This window comes from Urocampus carinirostris, chromosome 2, assembly GCF_059441175.1.
Source record: "Urocampus carinirostris isolate Australia breed hairy pipefish chromosome 2, RoL_Ucar_1.0, whole genome shotgun sequence".
NCBI lineage: Eukaryota > Metazoa > Chordata > Actinopteri > Syngnathiformes > Syngnathidae > Urocampus > Urocampus carinirostris.
Window position 1 is genome coordinate 14,518,342 of NC_142350.1, and position 16,201 is coordinate 14,534,542.

A 16,201-nucleotide genomic window follows, 5' to 3' on the forward strand; every position below is an offset into this window, starting at 1 on the left:
GCTTTTATTTTGAAAAGAAGGCGGAGGAAAGACGCCTATGGTAACCCAGAAGTACACATCTTGTTTATCACTCTGAGTTTATTTTTTTTTTTATTTCATTTTTATTGAAAATACAAAATACAAACAAAATTGTCATGAAACAGTCAAACAACAATGCAAAATGAACAATTATAAGAGAATTTTGGTTAAAGAAGTACATGTAAAAAATAAGTGAAACGAAAGATTATGACGTTTAACTCAAAACAAAGGGGATATTCTTAAAGGGGCAGTGTGTATGATTTAGCGCTTCCCAGTGGTAAAACAAGTTTTTTAAAAACAAGATTAATTTGATTCATAAGCAACAACACACAAACTCATATAAATGTATTTTTTTAAATACTCATAGGTGGAGAAATGTGTATGTATTCAACTTAAATTGAGGATCATCTACAAGGAGCCGATATAGTTGTCAGCCATCTTGTTGATAAATGTAGCCCTCCAAAAGAAAAAAACTCTTCTCTTTGTTTGCTTTTTTTACATTTTTTTTCTTCTTCTTCTTTTAACTCTACCTTTTGGGGGGGCTTTTGCAATCTTACATATTTTAATATTTTTGCCCTCACTTCTTATTTTGTCCCTTTTCTTATTTTTTTCCCGATTTTTAAATTTTTCTTTCTTTTTTTCTGTTTTACATTTCTCTTTTCTTTGTTCCCTTGTTTTCTATTTTGTTCTTCTTTCTGTTTTCAGTTTTACTCCCCTTCTTTTTTATTCCTCCTTTCTTTTTCCTTTTTTCTTTTCTGGTTTTCCCCTTTTCTTTCATTTTCCATTTTTTCATTTTTTCTTTGCTTTTTTATCTTTCATTTGCATTAAGCTGGACAAAAAAGCAGTGGGAACTGTGCATTTGTGTCATTTTTAGTCTCGATTCGTATTTCTCTCGTGCTTTTCAGCACTCGTTTTTGTTTCACAGTGTAGCAACATTTATTGGTCAAGTATTAAACACTGTGTCTTTAGGTTCATATTACTTGTACATTGGGATTGTTTATTGAATTAAAATTTTTTAACCCAAAAACAAATTATTAACATTTTGAAAAGTGGGGTTACATAAAATGAGATCTTCCTTTTTTAGTTCAATCAAAATTTACACTTCTGTCTCATTTTTCTCAAGTGTTAATCGAAATTAATAGTTTAGGGTCCGTACCTGTGCTTGAAAATCCTTGAATTATAATCTCGTGTTTTCAAGATTTGAAAAGTGCTTGATTTTTGCATGAACTGCTTGTAAATGCTTGAAATCGTTGCCATGTTTCACAAGTCTATCTTAGTGGAGCGTGTAGTAAAAGAATGCCGGAGGTACGACAATGAGAGAGGAACATTGAGGAAAGAGCTGGTGCAAGAAAGATTATGAAATGAAATGATCTGCATTTCTATAGCGCTTTTCAAGTCAATGACTTCCCAAAGCGCTTTACAATGTGCTCCACATTTCCCAATAGCGGCCTTGTATTGCAGCCATGTAGGACGCTAACCTGCTTATTGGGGGTGTTAGGGGTTCAGTGTCTTACCCAAGGACACTACGACCGGGATTCTGGAACTGGGATCCCTTAATCCCAAGACGAGCGCTCTACCTCCTGAGCTACTGCCGCCCCAGTTAAAGGACATAACAATAAAATGATTGTTGGACTTGAGCAATAGGTCTCAATAAATGGTACCTTTACAATTATTGTGGAGTGCGGGACGTTTTGATAGAAATTTGAGAGGTGGAACTGATAGGTAGCGCTAAAACACAAAAGTGATTAAAAAAAACTAACCGTTTTATAACACGAAGAAGAATAAATGTACTTCCGGGTCACTCGGGACAATCAAATGTTTATATTTTGCTGTGACTTTTCTGACTGTAACGTAGCTTGCAACACACACAAATGTGTTCTTGTGATGAGTTGAACCACATGATACGAACTAAGTACATTATTCGTCTGATTTTTTTTATGTTTTACGCCCATTTACGCGTCTGTTATCCCCATTAGACGCTCAAACGCGCGTTAGCCGCAAGCACTAGTATCTGTCCTCGGAGCAAGATGGCGGCACCCCAGTCTCCGACACCCTCGGGGGAAAATGAACAAAAGTCGAAGTCCCTGCAGACATTTAAAAACTGCTTGAGTTGCAGAGTCGTCTGCGGTGGTGGCCTAATATTGTCCGCGGCTTACGTGTACAACTGCGCCCGTAAAGTGATGCGTCTCGGTGCGCCCACCAAACTGGGGACTGTCCTCCAGTTGACGTTTGCTGCAAGTGAGTTAAATGACAGTTGTTTTATTTACCTTTGAGTCAAACTAACATTCACTTTTTTATGATCAGGTGTGGCTTCGTGGGGAGCTGTTGTCATCATGGATCCTGTGGGGAAATCGCACCCGAAATACGTGAAATAAGGACACTTTGGACAGAACACTAATGAGAGGACAATTAAGGACTCATCAAAATCATTGTGTTGGAGAAGGAAGTGTTTGTAAGTAATCCGTAGATAAAAGCAATGACATGAGCACTTGCAATTTGGGTTTCTTTTTGCGCAGTTTCTCAAAAGGAAAGAAAAATCTTCAGCCTAAATCACATGCACTTTATTTATTATCATTTACGCGAATGAACGTTTTCATGTCATCCTTCCCTTGTGCCACAGAAGTGATGAGACGCGTTTTAGCCGTGTTACTAAATCATTGACAAAATCATTATAATCATGTTTTGTTTACATTCATTATTATGTCTCCCAAACATAAAATAAACAATATGATAAGAGTCACATGGAAACAGTTCGCCAAAAGTATATGTATCACTACAAGTTTCTTTCTCATAACAGAGTTATTTCATCACAAAATCAGGATAATATAAACATGCTGGTTAGAAAATGCGCCCCTTCAACACTGGAAATGCGCATTTTTACAAAACCTAATAATATTCATCTGAAATTATTTTTAAAGTGGTAAAAAGGTAGAGATGCACTTTTTGGGGGACAATGGTTTAGTCTTTAATTAGTGGGTTTCTTGCTTGTTTAGCTAGCTGCAGAACTTCCTTTCAGGCATCGAGGGAGAGAGAAAAAAAGAGGCAAATTGGTGAAATTCAGCTGGCACACAAATTAGAGCGCACATTTGGGTTATGTGGCTGACATTCAGAGTTTAAACCTTCTCTGGTCTTTGAGTCAACATTATCTGTAACCTGCTTGTTGAACACCCAGAGAAAAAAAATCTCCAAATATTTTCTTTAACTTTGCATTTTTGACTTTTCCAAAATGGGTCCCAACAAACGTGTCCTTTAAAATTACATTTTGTTAAACACTTGAAGGTTGAGAAATCTGAGTTTATCTTACATAAAATGAGCTTAATCTATCGGAGCTGACATTCTTGTCTGACATCGTGCTGCTACAGGTTGCCAAAAAACAAAAACCTTAAATGCTGGGCAAAAAAAAAACTAGACAAATGTTGACGTCCTAAAGTACTTCTAAAAAATGTTGATGATTGCAAATGTATTATTGGAAATTTTAGCCCTTGGGGATTTGTTAGTTAAATAATTATTTACTGATTCATTAATTTATGACTTTATACTGTATGAGACGATGATTCTTAATGAAAGGAATAATTCACTGTTATTTGTTTTGAATTACGTGTTGTCCAAATCAGGGGGTCAACAACCTCTTAATCTAAAAGCTACTTTTTATGTTGCCCATTAGCGCTAAGAGCTACTCATTTGATATGCTACATTAACAACTAATCCTGTGACTACAATGTACCTGGTGCTCACCAACACCACCCCGGTGACTCGTGGTATATTGACCCTTTGCACACACGTGACGACACCGTGACGGACGGTAGAAACCAGTAGTAAACAGTGGACAACAAAAACAGCAGCTATACTATTCAACACGATTGGCAATGACTAGTCAAACCAATATTGTGCAGCTGTCTGGTGAGGTGGCTCACCTTTGTCGGAAAGCACAAAGGGCGCTATATGGAGAAACTCAGGTTAGCTTTAGTATCGTTCGCTACTGACCTATGCAGTCTACATATTCACACATTTAAACAAATTATCCAGTCTGGCTGACTTCAGTCCACACGATCTGTACCACTAGATCGTAAATGGAGTATCCCCATACATCGGTGCTGATCTAAAAGCTTTTAAGAGTCTGGATGCTTACCAATTCTTCGTTACTGGTCCGCGTTACTGTGCTTTGTTTTGCCGACAAATGCACGGCATGAAATGTCCCCCTCACGCAAAGATTCTCAAAATGACTTTGCATCTAAACTTTGGGGGAATGTAATAGAACAGGAAAGCACTCGCATTTGCACCTTTTCGTTTCAGCATGATAAACTTTATGGTACAGCACATAACAGTTTTCAAAACGGGTGATATTCGAAAGATTACTGTTTTGAATCCCTGGTTAATCACAATAAAAGCAGCTCATTAACGTAGCCAGTTAGCACTAGCTAACAATATATTGAGAGTCTTTGACGTGACTACTTAACATAAAATTTGATAGAAATACATCTAATGTACCTTGTAAACAATGTTCGCTGCAAATCCTGGAATACTTGAAGGCTTCCAGCCTGCCAGTGTTGTGCCTGAGCACAACACTAGTCCCTCTGTTTGACAGCAGATAACAGTTGGCGTCTTCATCAAAAGGGATACCATTCCAAATCCGGATTAGAAGCTTGCCCACCGCACATAATAGTAAAAAGTGGTGGTTATATTCCTCTTTTGTGGTTATTGGTATTTCTTTCAATTCAACTGCCGTGCCTCAAGTTAGTGGCCGTCCGTCAAGGTTTTCATTCTGCTAGAGAAGGCAACATGTCTACACATGCAAAGGGTCAACATTAGAAATGCGCAGTTTTTTGTATCATGCGCGCTATCTTACAAAAAACTGGATTGAAATGATCGTATTCATTTCTAGTTACGGGGATAGTTTTACTTTTACATTCACTAATTTTACTAAAAAACAGACAATGATGAAATCATTTCTGTAATTACAGTGCATCCGGAAAGTATTCACAGCGCTTCACTTTTTCCACATTTTGTTATGTTACAGCCTCATTCCAAATTGTATTAATTTAATCCCTTATCTCAAAATTCTACACAAAATACTCCATTATGACAATTTTTTTTTTACTTGTTTTGAATTTATTAAAAATAGAAAACTAAGAAATTACATTTACATAAGTATTCACAGCCTTTTGCCATGAAGCTCAAAATTGAGCTCAGGTGCATCTTTTTTCCACTGATCATCCTTGAGATCTGTAAATTCAGTTGATTGGACATGATTTGGAAAGGCACACACCTGTCTATATAAGGTCCCACAGTTGAGTGTGCATGTCAAAGCACAAACACCAAGCATGAAGTCAAAAGAACTGTCTGTAGACCTGCGAGACAGGATTGTCTTGAGGCACAACTCTGGGGAAGGATACAGAAAAATGTCTTCTGCTTTGAAGGTCCCAATGAGCACAGTGGCCTCCATTATTCGTAAATGGAAGACATTTGGAACCACCAGGACTCTTCCTAGAGCTGGCCGGCCTTCTAAACTGAGCGATCGGGGAAGAAGGGCCTTCGTCAGGGAGGTGACCAAGAACCCGATGGTCACTCTGTCAGAGCTCCAGCGTTCCTCTGTGGAGAGAGGAGAGCCTTCCAGAAGGACAACCATCTCTGCAGCAATCCACCAATCAGGCCTGTATGGTAGAGTGGCCAGACGAAAGCCACTCCTTAGTAAAAGGAACATGGAAACCCGTTTGGAATTTGCCAAAAAGCACCTGAATGACTCTCAGACCATGAGAAATAAAATTCTCTGGTCTGATGAGACAAAGATTGAACTCTTTGGTGTGAATGCCAGGCGCCATGTTTGGAGGAAACCAGGCACCGCTCATCACCAGGCCAATACCATCCCTACAGTGAAGCAGGGTGGTGCCAGCATCATGCTGTGGGGATGTTTTTCAGCAGCAGGAATTGTCAGACTAGTCAGGATAGAAGGAAAAATGAATGCAGCAATATATAGAGATATCCTGGATGAAAACCTGCTCCAGAGCGCTCTTGACCACAGGCTGGGGTGAAGGTTCATTTTTCAGCAGGACAACGACCCAAAGCACACAGCCAAGATCTCAAAGGATTTGCTTCAGAACCACTCCGTGAATGTCCTGGAGTGGCCCAGCCAGAGTCCAGACTTGAATCCGATCGAACATCTCTGGAAAGATCTGAAAATGGCTGTGCACAAACGTCTCCCATCCAACCTGATTGAGCTTGAGACTTATTGCAAAGAAGAATGGGCAAAACTGCCTAAAGATAGGTGTGCTAAACTTGTGGGATCATATTCAAAAAGACTTGAGGCTGTATTTGCTGCCAAAGGTGGATCAACAAAGTATTAAGCAAAGGCTGTGAATACTTATGTAAATGTGATTTCTTAGTTTTCTATTTTTAATAAATTCAAAAAAAGTAAAAAATAAACTCTTTTACATTGTCATAATGGAGTATTTTGTGTAGAATTTTGAGATAAGAGATTAAATTAATACAATTTGGAATGAGGCTGTAACATAACAAAATGTGGAAAAAGTGAAGCGCTGTGAATACTTTCCGCATGCACTGTAAATGTTGATATTTTTTCAATATTGCTTCAATAAATGAAGTGCGTTTAATGAAAATAAAATACTCCAATTTGGAATTGTCAACAGCATGTGCTGACATACTGCGTTTGAGCGTTAGATCGCAACATGTCCGAACAAAAACAAAGCCCTTGAAACTTTGCTGTGATCGACCAGTAGATCGCCATCAACATTATGAGCACACTCTAGCTCATACCAGGGGTGGGCAAACTACAGACCGCAGGCCACATGCGGCCAGTCAGGCTTTTGCATCCGGACCACCGAACAAAAATGGTCAAAATAGAATGACTATAGATAAAAATAAATAAATCACTACTAATAATAAATGTTTTTTGGTGCCAACTTTGTCACCATTGCCCTTTTGTGTCTAACTCAAAAATAGTAAGACAGAAATACTTCTAAAAATAATACAAAATAAATATCAAATTTGGTGCATAAAAACAGATACCTAATTATTTTGCTTTCATTCTTAAAAGAAAAAAAATACTACTACAAATCTACTACTACAAAACACAACTACAGTGATATTACATAAATACTAAAATACGACAAAAAACCTACAAAAAAAGTTATGGAGAAATAGAAAACAAACCCACTTCAGTAATACTGTACGACAGAAGTACTACGACCGAAATATTATGACAAAAGTACTACAAAATGCTACTAAAGTTTTACTTCAAAGATACTAGTTATAGAACAAAAGTATATGTAAATATCATAGAGGTACGATTATAGAAATAATTATAAAATACTACTACAACAATAAAACTATAAAAATACAAAAAACTACAATTCCCGTTGAAAACTGAACTAAATGTAAATTTTAGTGCTGAAAACCAGGACCTAACATATGAATTTCCTTTGTTAGCATTTCAAAACCAGTTTGATGAAAGAATTTCATTCAGAAACCAAATATAACATGTACATGTGTGGCTGTTTATTTATCGATGTAACTAATTGTATAGGTCTCCTTGAACTCAATTATTGAACCCAATGCGGCCCCTGACTGCAAATAGTTGCCCAACACTGGCTTATATGGTGAGCACATGACTTGCGCTTCAATTTTCTTAAAATGAAAGACTTCAAAGAGTGGAACGTGTCGGGAGATGAAATCAGAAATGACATTTGTAAGGATTCAGAAAGCAAAGCGATTGTCGGTCAGTTAGTCAGCGTTACCTTTTATTAGTGTTATGACCGATGTGAGCACAGTTGCTCTCAATAAAGAACCTCTGTTGATAAGTGTGGCGGTAGGGCATCTCAGAATCTTCATTTTCAGCCGCTTAAAGCTGTCACGACATTCAGATTCGTTATGTTATAGACAAAAGATATGAAAATAGAGGTGACAGTACATTTAGGCACACTATCGACAAACTGTACACAGAAATGCACGTTACAAAAACAATGGGTGTGCTGTTACAGGTGACGTCAGTTCAGTTCATCAGCCAATCGGAGGCAACCGCGGCTGATATGGGCCAATAACCGGAAATCGGGGTGCTCAGCTCCTCCCCACAGTTGCTACAAGTGCTCGTCACAGATGGCAAAGGGGGCGGGGCTTGGCCCATCCTAAATAGCCATACAAGCTAGTTCCCAAATAAAAGGTAAACCCTCGAGGGAAAGGAAAAATACAATGCGACTTATAAAACAAGTCTGTAAAAAGTACGATGGAATGTTAGTCATTGGGCTAAGAGGAACCGTTTCATGTTTAGTTTTTTTTTTCTTAAAGGGACAGTATGTAATATTTGACCACTAGATGTCACCTTATAGTGCAAGCAAAAACGAGCATGAAGATTACAAAATATGGAAACTCAAAAGCGACCAAATCGCACTGTTGTTTTTTAAACTAGTCTTCTGCAGACAGTGAAAAAAGAAGGAAAAAAATAATATGGAAGAAGCAGGAAAGCAAAAAAAGGTAAAGTGAAAAGAAAGAAAATAAATAGGAAAGGATAAATGGAGAGAAGGTAAAAAAAGAAGAAAAATCAATGTGAGAAAAAGCAGAAAGACATTTTTGTTTTTTGGGGGGATTCCTGTACCAGCAAGATGGCCGACAAACATGTCAGCTCCCTCTACATCAGAATAACGATATGTAAATTACAGATTTCTCAGAGAATTAAAAAAAATCCACTTTTGTATTAGAGTATTTTTGCTTATCATACATATCAATATATATATATTTTTTTTTAATGAATGGAATATTTCTTCAACTACTAGGAGGCACTAAATACACACTGTCCCCTTAAAAAGAATACTTTGTTCCACTTATGCAACAATTCAAAATGCACATGCGTACAAGGAAAGTCATATTGCACAAAGATTTAAGACCTGCCGTCTAAAAAGTGATTTGAGGATTCAGTCGCATTTCGCACTTGACATTCTGAAGCCATCTTTTCGATTTCTACCATAATGTGTGCTCCTTTTAGATATTGAACGTCAGTGTTTCCCATAGAATGTGTGAGACCTTGGTTGTTCCGATGGCGCACAATTTATAGTAAAGAGACCAATATCATGATAGAGGTTTCAAATATAATGAACCCTAATGTTGTGTTGGGATTTCCAGTAGCCCTGTTTAAATGTAATAATCATATCATGTGAGAATGTTGTATGGACTAGAAAGAGGGATACGCCTTTCTTTTTGGTGGTCAGGACTGAGATAGACCTGGGGTCAAAATTAACCCCTGAACAGTTGCTGGTGCCAATTCCTAACTCAAAATGAAGCTTAAATGTAACCTTCATATGGGTGATTCGGTAAATTACAGTAACCGCTGCTTTTGGGACTGCTGCTATGACAGGATGTCGGTTCTTTTTCGATGGTTCACAGGAGGTGATTGTAACGCGCAATGTAGGAACTACAGTTAGGGCCGTCTCCACCCAACTGTTTTCCTGCTCTGTGAATTTTTCTATTTAGTGGCAATGGCAGCGCCGCGTTTACGCTTTGCTGAGAAGGCACTGGGCCGGTTTTGTGCATGGAACGATGAGCACTAACCCTTTTTCACTGCAAGACCCAGTGAGAATGCGCGCTTTAGCACTGGGGGAGGGGCAGACTGAACAAGATTCCATCTGACTAACAGATGCGTAACATAAATGCACATCATGGCGTTTGCAATAGGGCTGCGCAATTTTGGGGGAAAAAACATTGCCATTTTCAGACCGTTATTTCGAAGCCATTTTTTTAACTTTGAAAGAAAAATTCACTTTCTGTGCTAGTTTTTTCTTTTAAGCGAGGACTTCATCATTGTCAAATGCATTAACTTTGAGAAAACAGCACCCTTTTCTGGGTAGCTTTGTTAGGGTGGCTGCCAGTTGACTGTCATTTACTTTTTGATTCCTCAATCGGTGTAAGTATCTACTTCCCTATAAAATTCAATAGATAGCACTTCGAGCTCATTAAAATAATGGTCTAGTCTACACCATTTTCAAAATAAAAATGTTGTTTCGGTATTGTGCCATTTTCGAGTATACGCACGGTAATAGCGTGCTGTAAGCAAATTTTGTCTTGCCTTTTTTGGCTAGTGCCGTTAACACTTGCCTGTGAGTGGCCGACGCTGTTAAAACACAAACTGTGACAATTCTGGGTGACTCACATAACAAAGGGGAAAAAAAACAGACCTATAACTCCTTAAAAAAAGGCAGTGTCTTGCAATCACACAATCTCAATATCTGTTAGATTTTAATGCTGTACCCCTAATGCACTCATTTTATATAACAAAAAAACCCAAGTTATTTTGATCAGCTTTGCCTTTATAAATATATATAGATTTAGAAAAATAAATAACATTTCTAATACAAGTTAATGAGACTCTGTATGGGAAACACTGAACGTAATTTGGAACTTTCCCTCTATGGAGTTTAATGAGCGCACTCGTACGTTGAGCTTTGATAGCTAAGTGGGGCTCGGGGTCTTTCCATGCGACACACATACACAAAAACAAAACAAAAACAAAAGTAGAGGCTTGAAAATAACAATGAACTCCTTCCACATTTGTTCAGTCACAGTTTTTAAAGAGCGCCTCGTTAGCCAGTGCTATTGACATATTTGGTTGCTAGGAAACAAACAAACAAAAACAAGAGTGCAGCTTTTTGCAGTTAAAAAACGTCTACAGCATCGCGTAGAAGCGGAGAGGAAGGTAAGGCAAGGTGTGGTGGTTTGCCCACCAGGGGGCAGCACTGACTGGCCCAAAACTCTTGAGACTAAAATGTTGAATGGAAGCGGTGTGCGAACGTCTCGAAATCCGCATCGATTGGAGTGTTTGACGGAGATGTCCTCACACTTTAAAGTTCACGTTGTTCCCTCGAAAGTGACGTTTTAGCTTCATGTGTCCGGCTTCCTGTCACCTTTTGACGGACGTTCCTTTGAGTTTATATCTTCTGACACGCGGCGAACGCGAATGCAGCTTGACGAAGATCTCGGGGAACTTGTACTGAGGGAACATAGTCTCCAAGAAGCCCTCCAGGAAGACGTAGACCAGACGGCGGTTGCTGGCCTGGTACTGGAACATGTCGAAGACGCGCAGGATGCCCTTGCGGCTCGTCTCCGCCCCGATGATGTGCTTCAGCTCGTCTGACGAGAGAAAACCGTGTGTGCCAAATTGGGACTTGTGGATCAACTTCAAAGGGTTAGTTTGCTACTGAAATTAAAGCTGGGGTGTCAAACTTGTATAAGCTCGGGGGCCACATGTTAGACAAGAAGTGTCACGGGGACAGAAGAGTAGATTAAAGAAAAGGGGGAGGGGAAGAAATGGAAAGAATGAGAGGAACACAGGGAAAGAGAACGCGATGGTGATCAAAAGAGGAATTAATGAAAAGACAATGTTGGATGAGAAAGAGTGAGAGCAAAATAGAAATGAAAAGCGAGGACAGAAAAAATACAGCACCAGTGTCTTTGTGAGGAGCATCTGGCATTGGCAACAACAAGTGGACAAAGATTTTTAAAAATGCAGCTTGTTTTTCTCTTAAGCTTCTCTCAACGTCGTCTTGCAGGCGGGATTGAATCCCTTGGCGAGCCCGATCCGGCCCGCATGTTGACGCCCCCTAGTTAAAGTTTCAACTACAATGAATCTGATCTGAACTAATAGGTCAAATTTCTAATGTATTTTTGTAGAATGTCTTTCATCCAAAATTGAAGATTTAAATCAGCACTAGTTGAGTTAAAGCTTTAAATGCATCCATAGATCGAAGAAATGGTGCAAGAGTTAAAACGCATTCTGAAGCAGTTGTTTGCGCTACAATTAGTTTCATCTTTAACTCGGGTAAGTCTGATTTTACCTGTAATTAAAGCTATAAAGGAGTATACTGTTAAAATACATTGTGCAAGAACAAAGTCACAAATTTCAAAAAGTTATTGGAATGCTTCAAATTCATATTAAGCTCAAAGACATGACCTTTAAGCCCTTGTACAGGAAATAAGTCACTTTAAAAAAAAACATTTCGATGAAAACAAAAAGTCCAACCTTTACCTAAAAAAAAAAAAGATTTGACTTGTAGTTAAAGCTTTCGATTCATTTATAGATCTAAGAGATTGTGCTAGAACAAAGAGTTATATTTTCCGTTTTAAAGCTTTAGCTCATTCATTCATTATCTGACCCGCTTATCCTCAGTAGGGTCGCGGGGGTGCTGGAGCCCATCCCAGCTATCTCCGGGCAGTGGGCAGGGGACACCCTGAACTGGTTGCCAGCCAGTTGCAGGACACAGAAATGTTCGATCTCGTGACCTCAGAACTCTGCTGCACACACGCTAACCAGTGCGCTGCCTTACTGCAGCTTGAACTCAAGAATAGCTAAAAAACAACTCATAGGTTAAAGGCCACGTTAAAACCCTTGGCAGGCCTAAATCGGCCCTCGTGTTTGACACCTGTGCCTTATTGGGGATATCGTTTGGTATAAGAAAAAGCTTCGGTTGCTTAACTTTGACAGCCCATTTTTCTGAAGGACTATAGACGGTGTCTTGAATCTCAATGCCGCATTTCAGTTTATACACAAAACTCAGTGAATTTGTAGATACCTGGCATGATGCCCAGCAGACTGGTTTTGGCGGCGACCCTGGTCCTCATACGGATGCTCTTGTCCCTTCGGGGCGGACTTTCGGCCAGGATCCCGTTGGGCCAGTACGAGTCCCTGCGGTAAGTCGCAAACCACACTTGGAGACCGATCTCACGTGTTTGTCAAGAGTTGCAAGACTTACCTGAACTTTTTAACGTAGTCTGCTACCTGCTCCGGAGACGTTAAGTAGTCCACGTGGTCCACGATTTTCCTAGAGTCAAATGTCATTAGGACCTTCCCCACTAGAGGTCATTGTAGCTTAGATTGGAGTTCAAACGTGTGCATGCGAAAAAGGCGCACCGTAAATGCACTTTTCATGAGTAAGGATGAAGTACAGTGGAACCTCTGTTTTCGAACCCCTCTCAGTTCGAACAAATCGGTTCTCGACCAAAAATTTCGAGAAATTCTTGCTTCGCTTTTCGTTCAAAAAAATCGGAGTTCGAACGCCGGTACGCTAGGGGCGATGCTGAGCGGCGTACGAGTGTAGATTGCCCCCACCCCTCGTGAAGAACTGTTGTCACGGCAATGCGCACTCCGTCTCTGCTTTCGTTTTTCAAAAGCGGTGAAGGGAGTGTTTTAACTCCTAATTATGCCTCGGAAGAAGGTCGGTGCAAGCAGCAAAGTTGCCACAGGTGAAAAAAGAAGAGTAGTGCGTACAACTATTGCCTTTAAGAAATAAATAATAGCAACATATGAAGAAGGTGTGCGAGTTTCCCTTCTTTCAGGAATACAGCATGGCTTCTGCAGACAACCGCCAAGGTAAGAAATCCTACTCATAATTCTTTTCTTTATCCTTTAACTGCTCACCACTTGTTGTGGAGACCCGGGTGCTAAATGACGTGTAAACGACCTGATTTTTTTATTTTTACTCGTTCATGTTAGCGTAATCTTTCGTACGGAAGATTACGCTAACGCGAACGTACGATTAGCCTGGGTTAGCTTCATGTTTACTTTCGTGGTAAACATTTAGGGTGTTGGAACGGATTAAAACAATTTTACATTACTTTTAATGGGAAAAAACGACTTTGGTGATCGTACAAATCGGTTTTCGTACAAAGAAATGGAACGGATTATGGTCGAGAACCGAGGTTCCACTGTATAGGCCAGCAGCAATAAGAGACTAGCCCAGCTAGAAAGGTGAATGACACCAAAAGACAAAGCAGGAATGGCTAACAAGAGTGGCTAGGGAAGAAAACAGTGAAAAACACATGTAGCTACCTGGATGATGTGAAGGGTTCGGTTGTTGAATGTAAGTGGCTGTGTTAAAGGCTATCTTTGCAATGGCCATTTGGGCTTCCGTAGCAGTAAGATGTTACATCTTAGCCTTATCAAGTTGTGTTCTACAATTGTTAAATTTCTAAACCTAAAAATCTTCAGAATAAAATAAAAAAATCCTGTTTATGAGATGGTACATGTGTTTTTGCTTAGTATTTGAACCAATGGTGTTTCATTTACAGCACTAGTGCTTGCTATATAATACACACTAGGCCTTTCAAGCTAGTAAAGGGACACACCTGTTGATGGTGTCTCCGTAAGTGGCCCGGATGAGCTGCTGCAGCAGGTTCTTGATGTTCCTGCGCAGCCATTGGTTCTTCTCCTTCAGGTCGAAAATCTCGTCCATCAGGAGCAGCATGACACGAAGCGGGATGTTGTCGTCCACCTGATCGGACAAACGAAATGCAAGACATTCGGGGGACAAATTCTGTGGCGAGACATCGGGAGGACGTCACTGGACATTCGGTGACAATTTAAATTGCGGGAGCCTCACGTTGTCATCCAGCTGGGCGGACACTCGACAGTGTTCGGGGTCAATGTCCGACTTGGGGAGAAGAGGAGGCACCTGTGGGCAGAAGAGGACAAGTAGGACAATTGTCTTAAGACGAAGCCGAGGACAGGACGCACCTTGAATATAGACTGCTTGATGTCCTGTCCAAGTCTTTCGGACATGCGTCCCATATTGTCCGAGACTTTGTTCATGCCCTCGGCAAAACTGTCGGGCAGGGACTTGACGGCGTTGGACACGTTCCTCATGGAGCTCCGAAGCGGGTTGACAAACGTATCAATCTTGGACAAAATTGAAGAAAAGAATCAAATCGGACGTCGTTTCAAAAAAAAAAGAAAGAAATGATTTTGCGTGAGTTTCCTCTTACTTTGCGTGCAAAGTCTCCTTTGCCTTTGTTGTAAGCTTTGTTCTCTAAAAAGTCGTAAACGTAAGGGAGGAGGCTTGGGCACGCCTTCACCATCTCAGGGTTTAGCAGCAACTACAACACAGCTCCTTTTACTCTCATACACACACTTCTACACTCCATCAAACAAACAAAATGATATTTCTACACACATATCACTCTACTCTCATGCACATACTACCGTGTGAGTTTATGATCGAAATGTGTAAGACTCCTACTTGGAGGTAAGCGTTGAGATCTTTTTTCCTCTTCTCCAGGAAATCCCGATCCATATTGTTGAAGGTTTTTTTTCCGGGGAGTTTTAAAATGGACGTCAAGTTTTCAAACTAGAAGGACAACGCAGAAATTTGCAAACATGTTTACTCACTCTCACATAAAACCGGGCGAAGTAATGACTCTCATTAAAGCTCACCGTTTCTTTCACACATTTCTCCTGTATTACAAAATGTATCAAAACACAGGCACTCACAGTACAAATCGCTCCCGCCTTAATTTTTTGCTTCTTACAGCTCACATGCCAAATATTAGCCGAGATGCACTGACACAACTCAGAGAAACACACCCATCTCAAACTATAGAACTATTTTGCTCACATCTTACAAATCTCACATGCCTTCAAAACATTTCACAGGAACAAGGCCCTCTCACGAACACCTATTTTGCTTAAATTGCATAACTCGCATATAGAGATATTAGCTTAGATGCACTCAAAATGTAACTCTCAGAGAAACAAAGCCCTCTCAATTCATAACACTTCTTCGCTAACATCTTACAACTCTCCCCTTAAAGCGTATAAGTTAACATGCACTTAAACACATTCGCATGGGAACCCTATCCCCTCATATCATAACTCTTTTGCTTACATCTTAAGACTCTCATGCAAAATTTTAAATCACATGCTCAAAACCTTACAGTGGATCCTTTCACACAATTACAATTCTTTCCTCACATCCTTTTACTCTCATAAAAAAAATAGCTCGTATGCATTTAAAAACTCATCTTAAAGAACCCCGCCCTTTCACATAACTTTTTTGCTCCCATCTTACAACTCATCCAAAAACATAGTGGATCAAATGCACTCAAAAGCTAACTATCAGAGAAACACACAATGAGATTTTTTCCCACAAATTCATTAGCTCTCATGTACACTCAAAACCTCTCCAAGACAGACGTCTCACATAACAAAACATTTTGCTCACATGCCTCAACTCTTATGCTAACACAAAATGGTTTACATACCCAGGCAAACTAGCTCTCATCTGCATGCTCATCACTCTCACACAAACTCATGCACATAAACAGACATTTTGCAACATAACCCGAGTAGCAGACTCTCAAAAATTTTTAAATCATGCTTAAAAGTATATTGTTATATTTGACCACTAGATGG

At 39.7% G+C, this 16,201-nt stretch overlaps 2 protein-coding genes across 6 annotated transcripts in view; one reads left to right on the top strand and one right to left on the bottom strand.

The window, feature by feature from the left end:
- The first annotated feature begins 1,809 nt into the window (after positions 1 to 1,809).
- LOC148371115 (distal membrane-arm assembly complex protein 1-like) lies at positions 1,810 to 5,593 on the top strand. Of its 2 annotated transcripts, XR_015849767.1 has the most exons (3): positions 1,810 to 2,256; positions 2,323 to 2,470; positions 5,436 to 5,593. XR_015849767.1 is itself a non-coding variant. In XM_088329030.1 (2 exons), exons 1-2 carry the CDS (start codon positions 2,046 to 2,048, stop codon positions 2,391 to 2,393), a joined length of 282 nt encoding a protein of 93 aa, XP_088185156.1. In that variant the 5' UTR covers positions 1,810 to 2,045; the 3' UTR covers positions 2,394 to 2,503. The 2 variants fall into 2 exon arrangements, 1 of the variants encoding a protein (XP_088185156.1); XM_088329030.1 differs by lacking the exon at positions 5,436 to 5,593 and having other exon boundaries at positions 2,323 to 2,503.
- snx13 (sorting nexin 13) overlaps positions 4,730 to 16,201 on the bottom strand; it is a 36,762-nt gene continuing 25,290 nt past the window's right edge. For 3 of the 4 annotated variants that reach the window (XM_088329028.1, XM_088329027.1, XM_088329026.1), the window contains exons 18-25: positions 15,030 to 15,137; positions 14,776 to 14,886; positions 14,528 to 14,689; positions 14,394 to 14,465; positions 14,140 to 14,285; positions 12,768 to 12,836; positions 12,588 to 12,700; positions 7,745 to 11,148 (exon numbers count right to left, since the gene is read on the bottom strand). In XM_088329028.1, coding sequence (XP_088185154.1) covers positions 10,919 to 11,148; positions 12,588 to 12,700; positions 12,768 to 12,836; positions 14,140 to 14,285; positions 14,394 to 14,465; positions 14,528 to 14,689; positions 14,776 to 14,886; positions 15,030 to 15,137 — 1,011 coding nt within the window. In that variant the 3' untranslated portion in view covers positions 7,745 to 10,918. Of the gene's footprint in view, positions 4,802 to 7,744; positions 11,149 to 12,587; positions 12,701 to 12,767; positions 12,837 to 14,139; positions 14,286 to 14,393; positions 14,466 to 14,527; positions 14,690 to 14,775; positions 14,887 to 15,029; positions 15,138 to 16,201 lie in introns of those variants that run through there. The other variant, XR_015849766.1, reaches the window with a different exon arrangement.

Coding starts and splice junctions, on each gene's coding strand:
- LOC148371115 (XM_088329030.1), top strand. CDS start 2,046: ATGGCGGCACCCCAGTCTCCGACACCCTCGGGGGAAAATGAACAAAAG. Junction 2,257..2,322: donor CCAGTTGACGTTTGCTGCAA/GTGAGTTAAATG, acceptor TTTTATGATCAG/GTGTGGCTTCGTGGGGAGCT.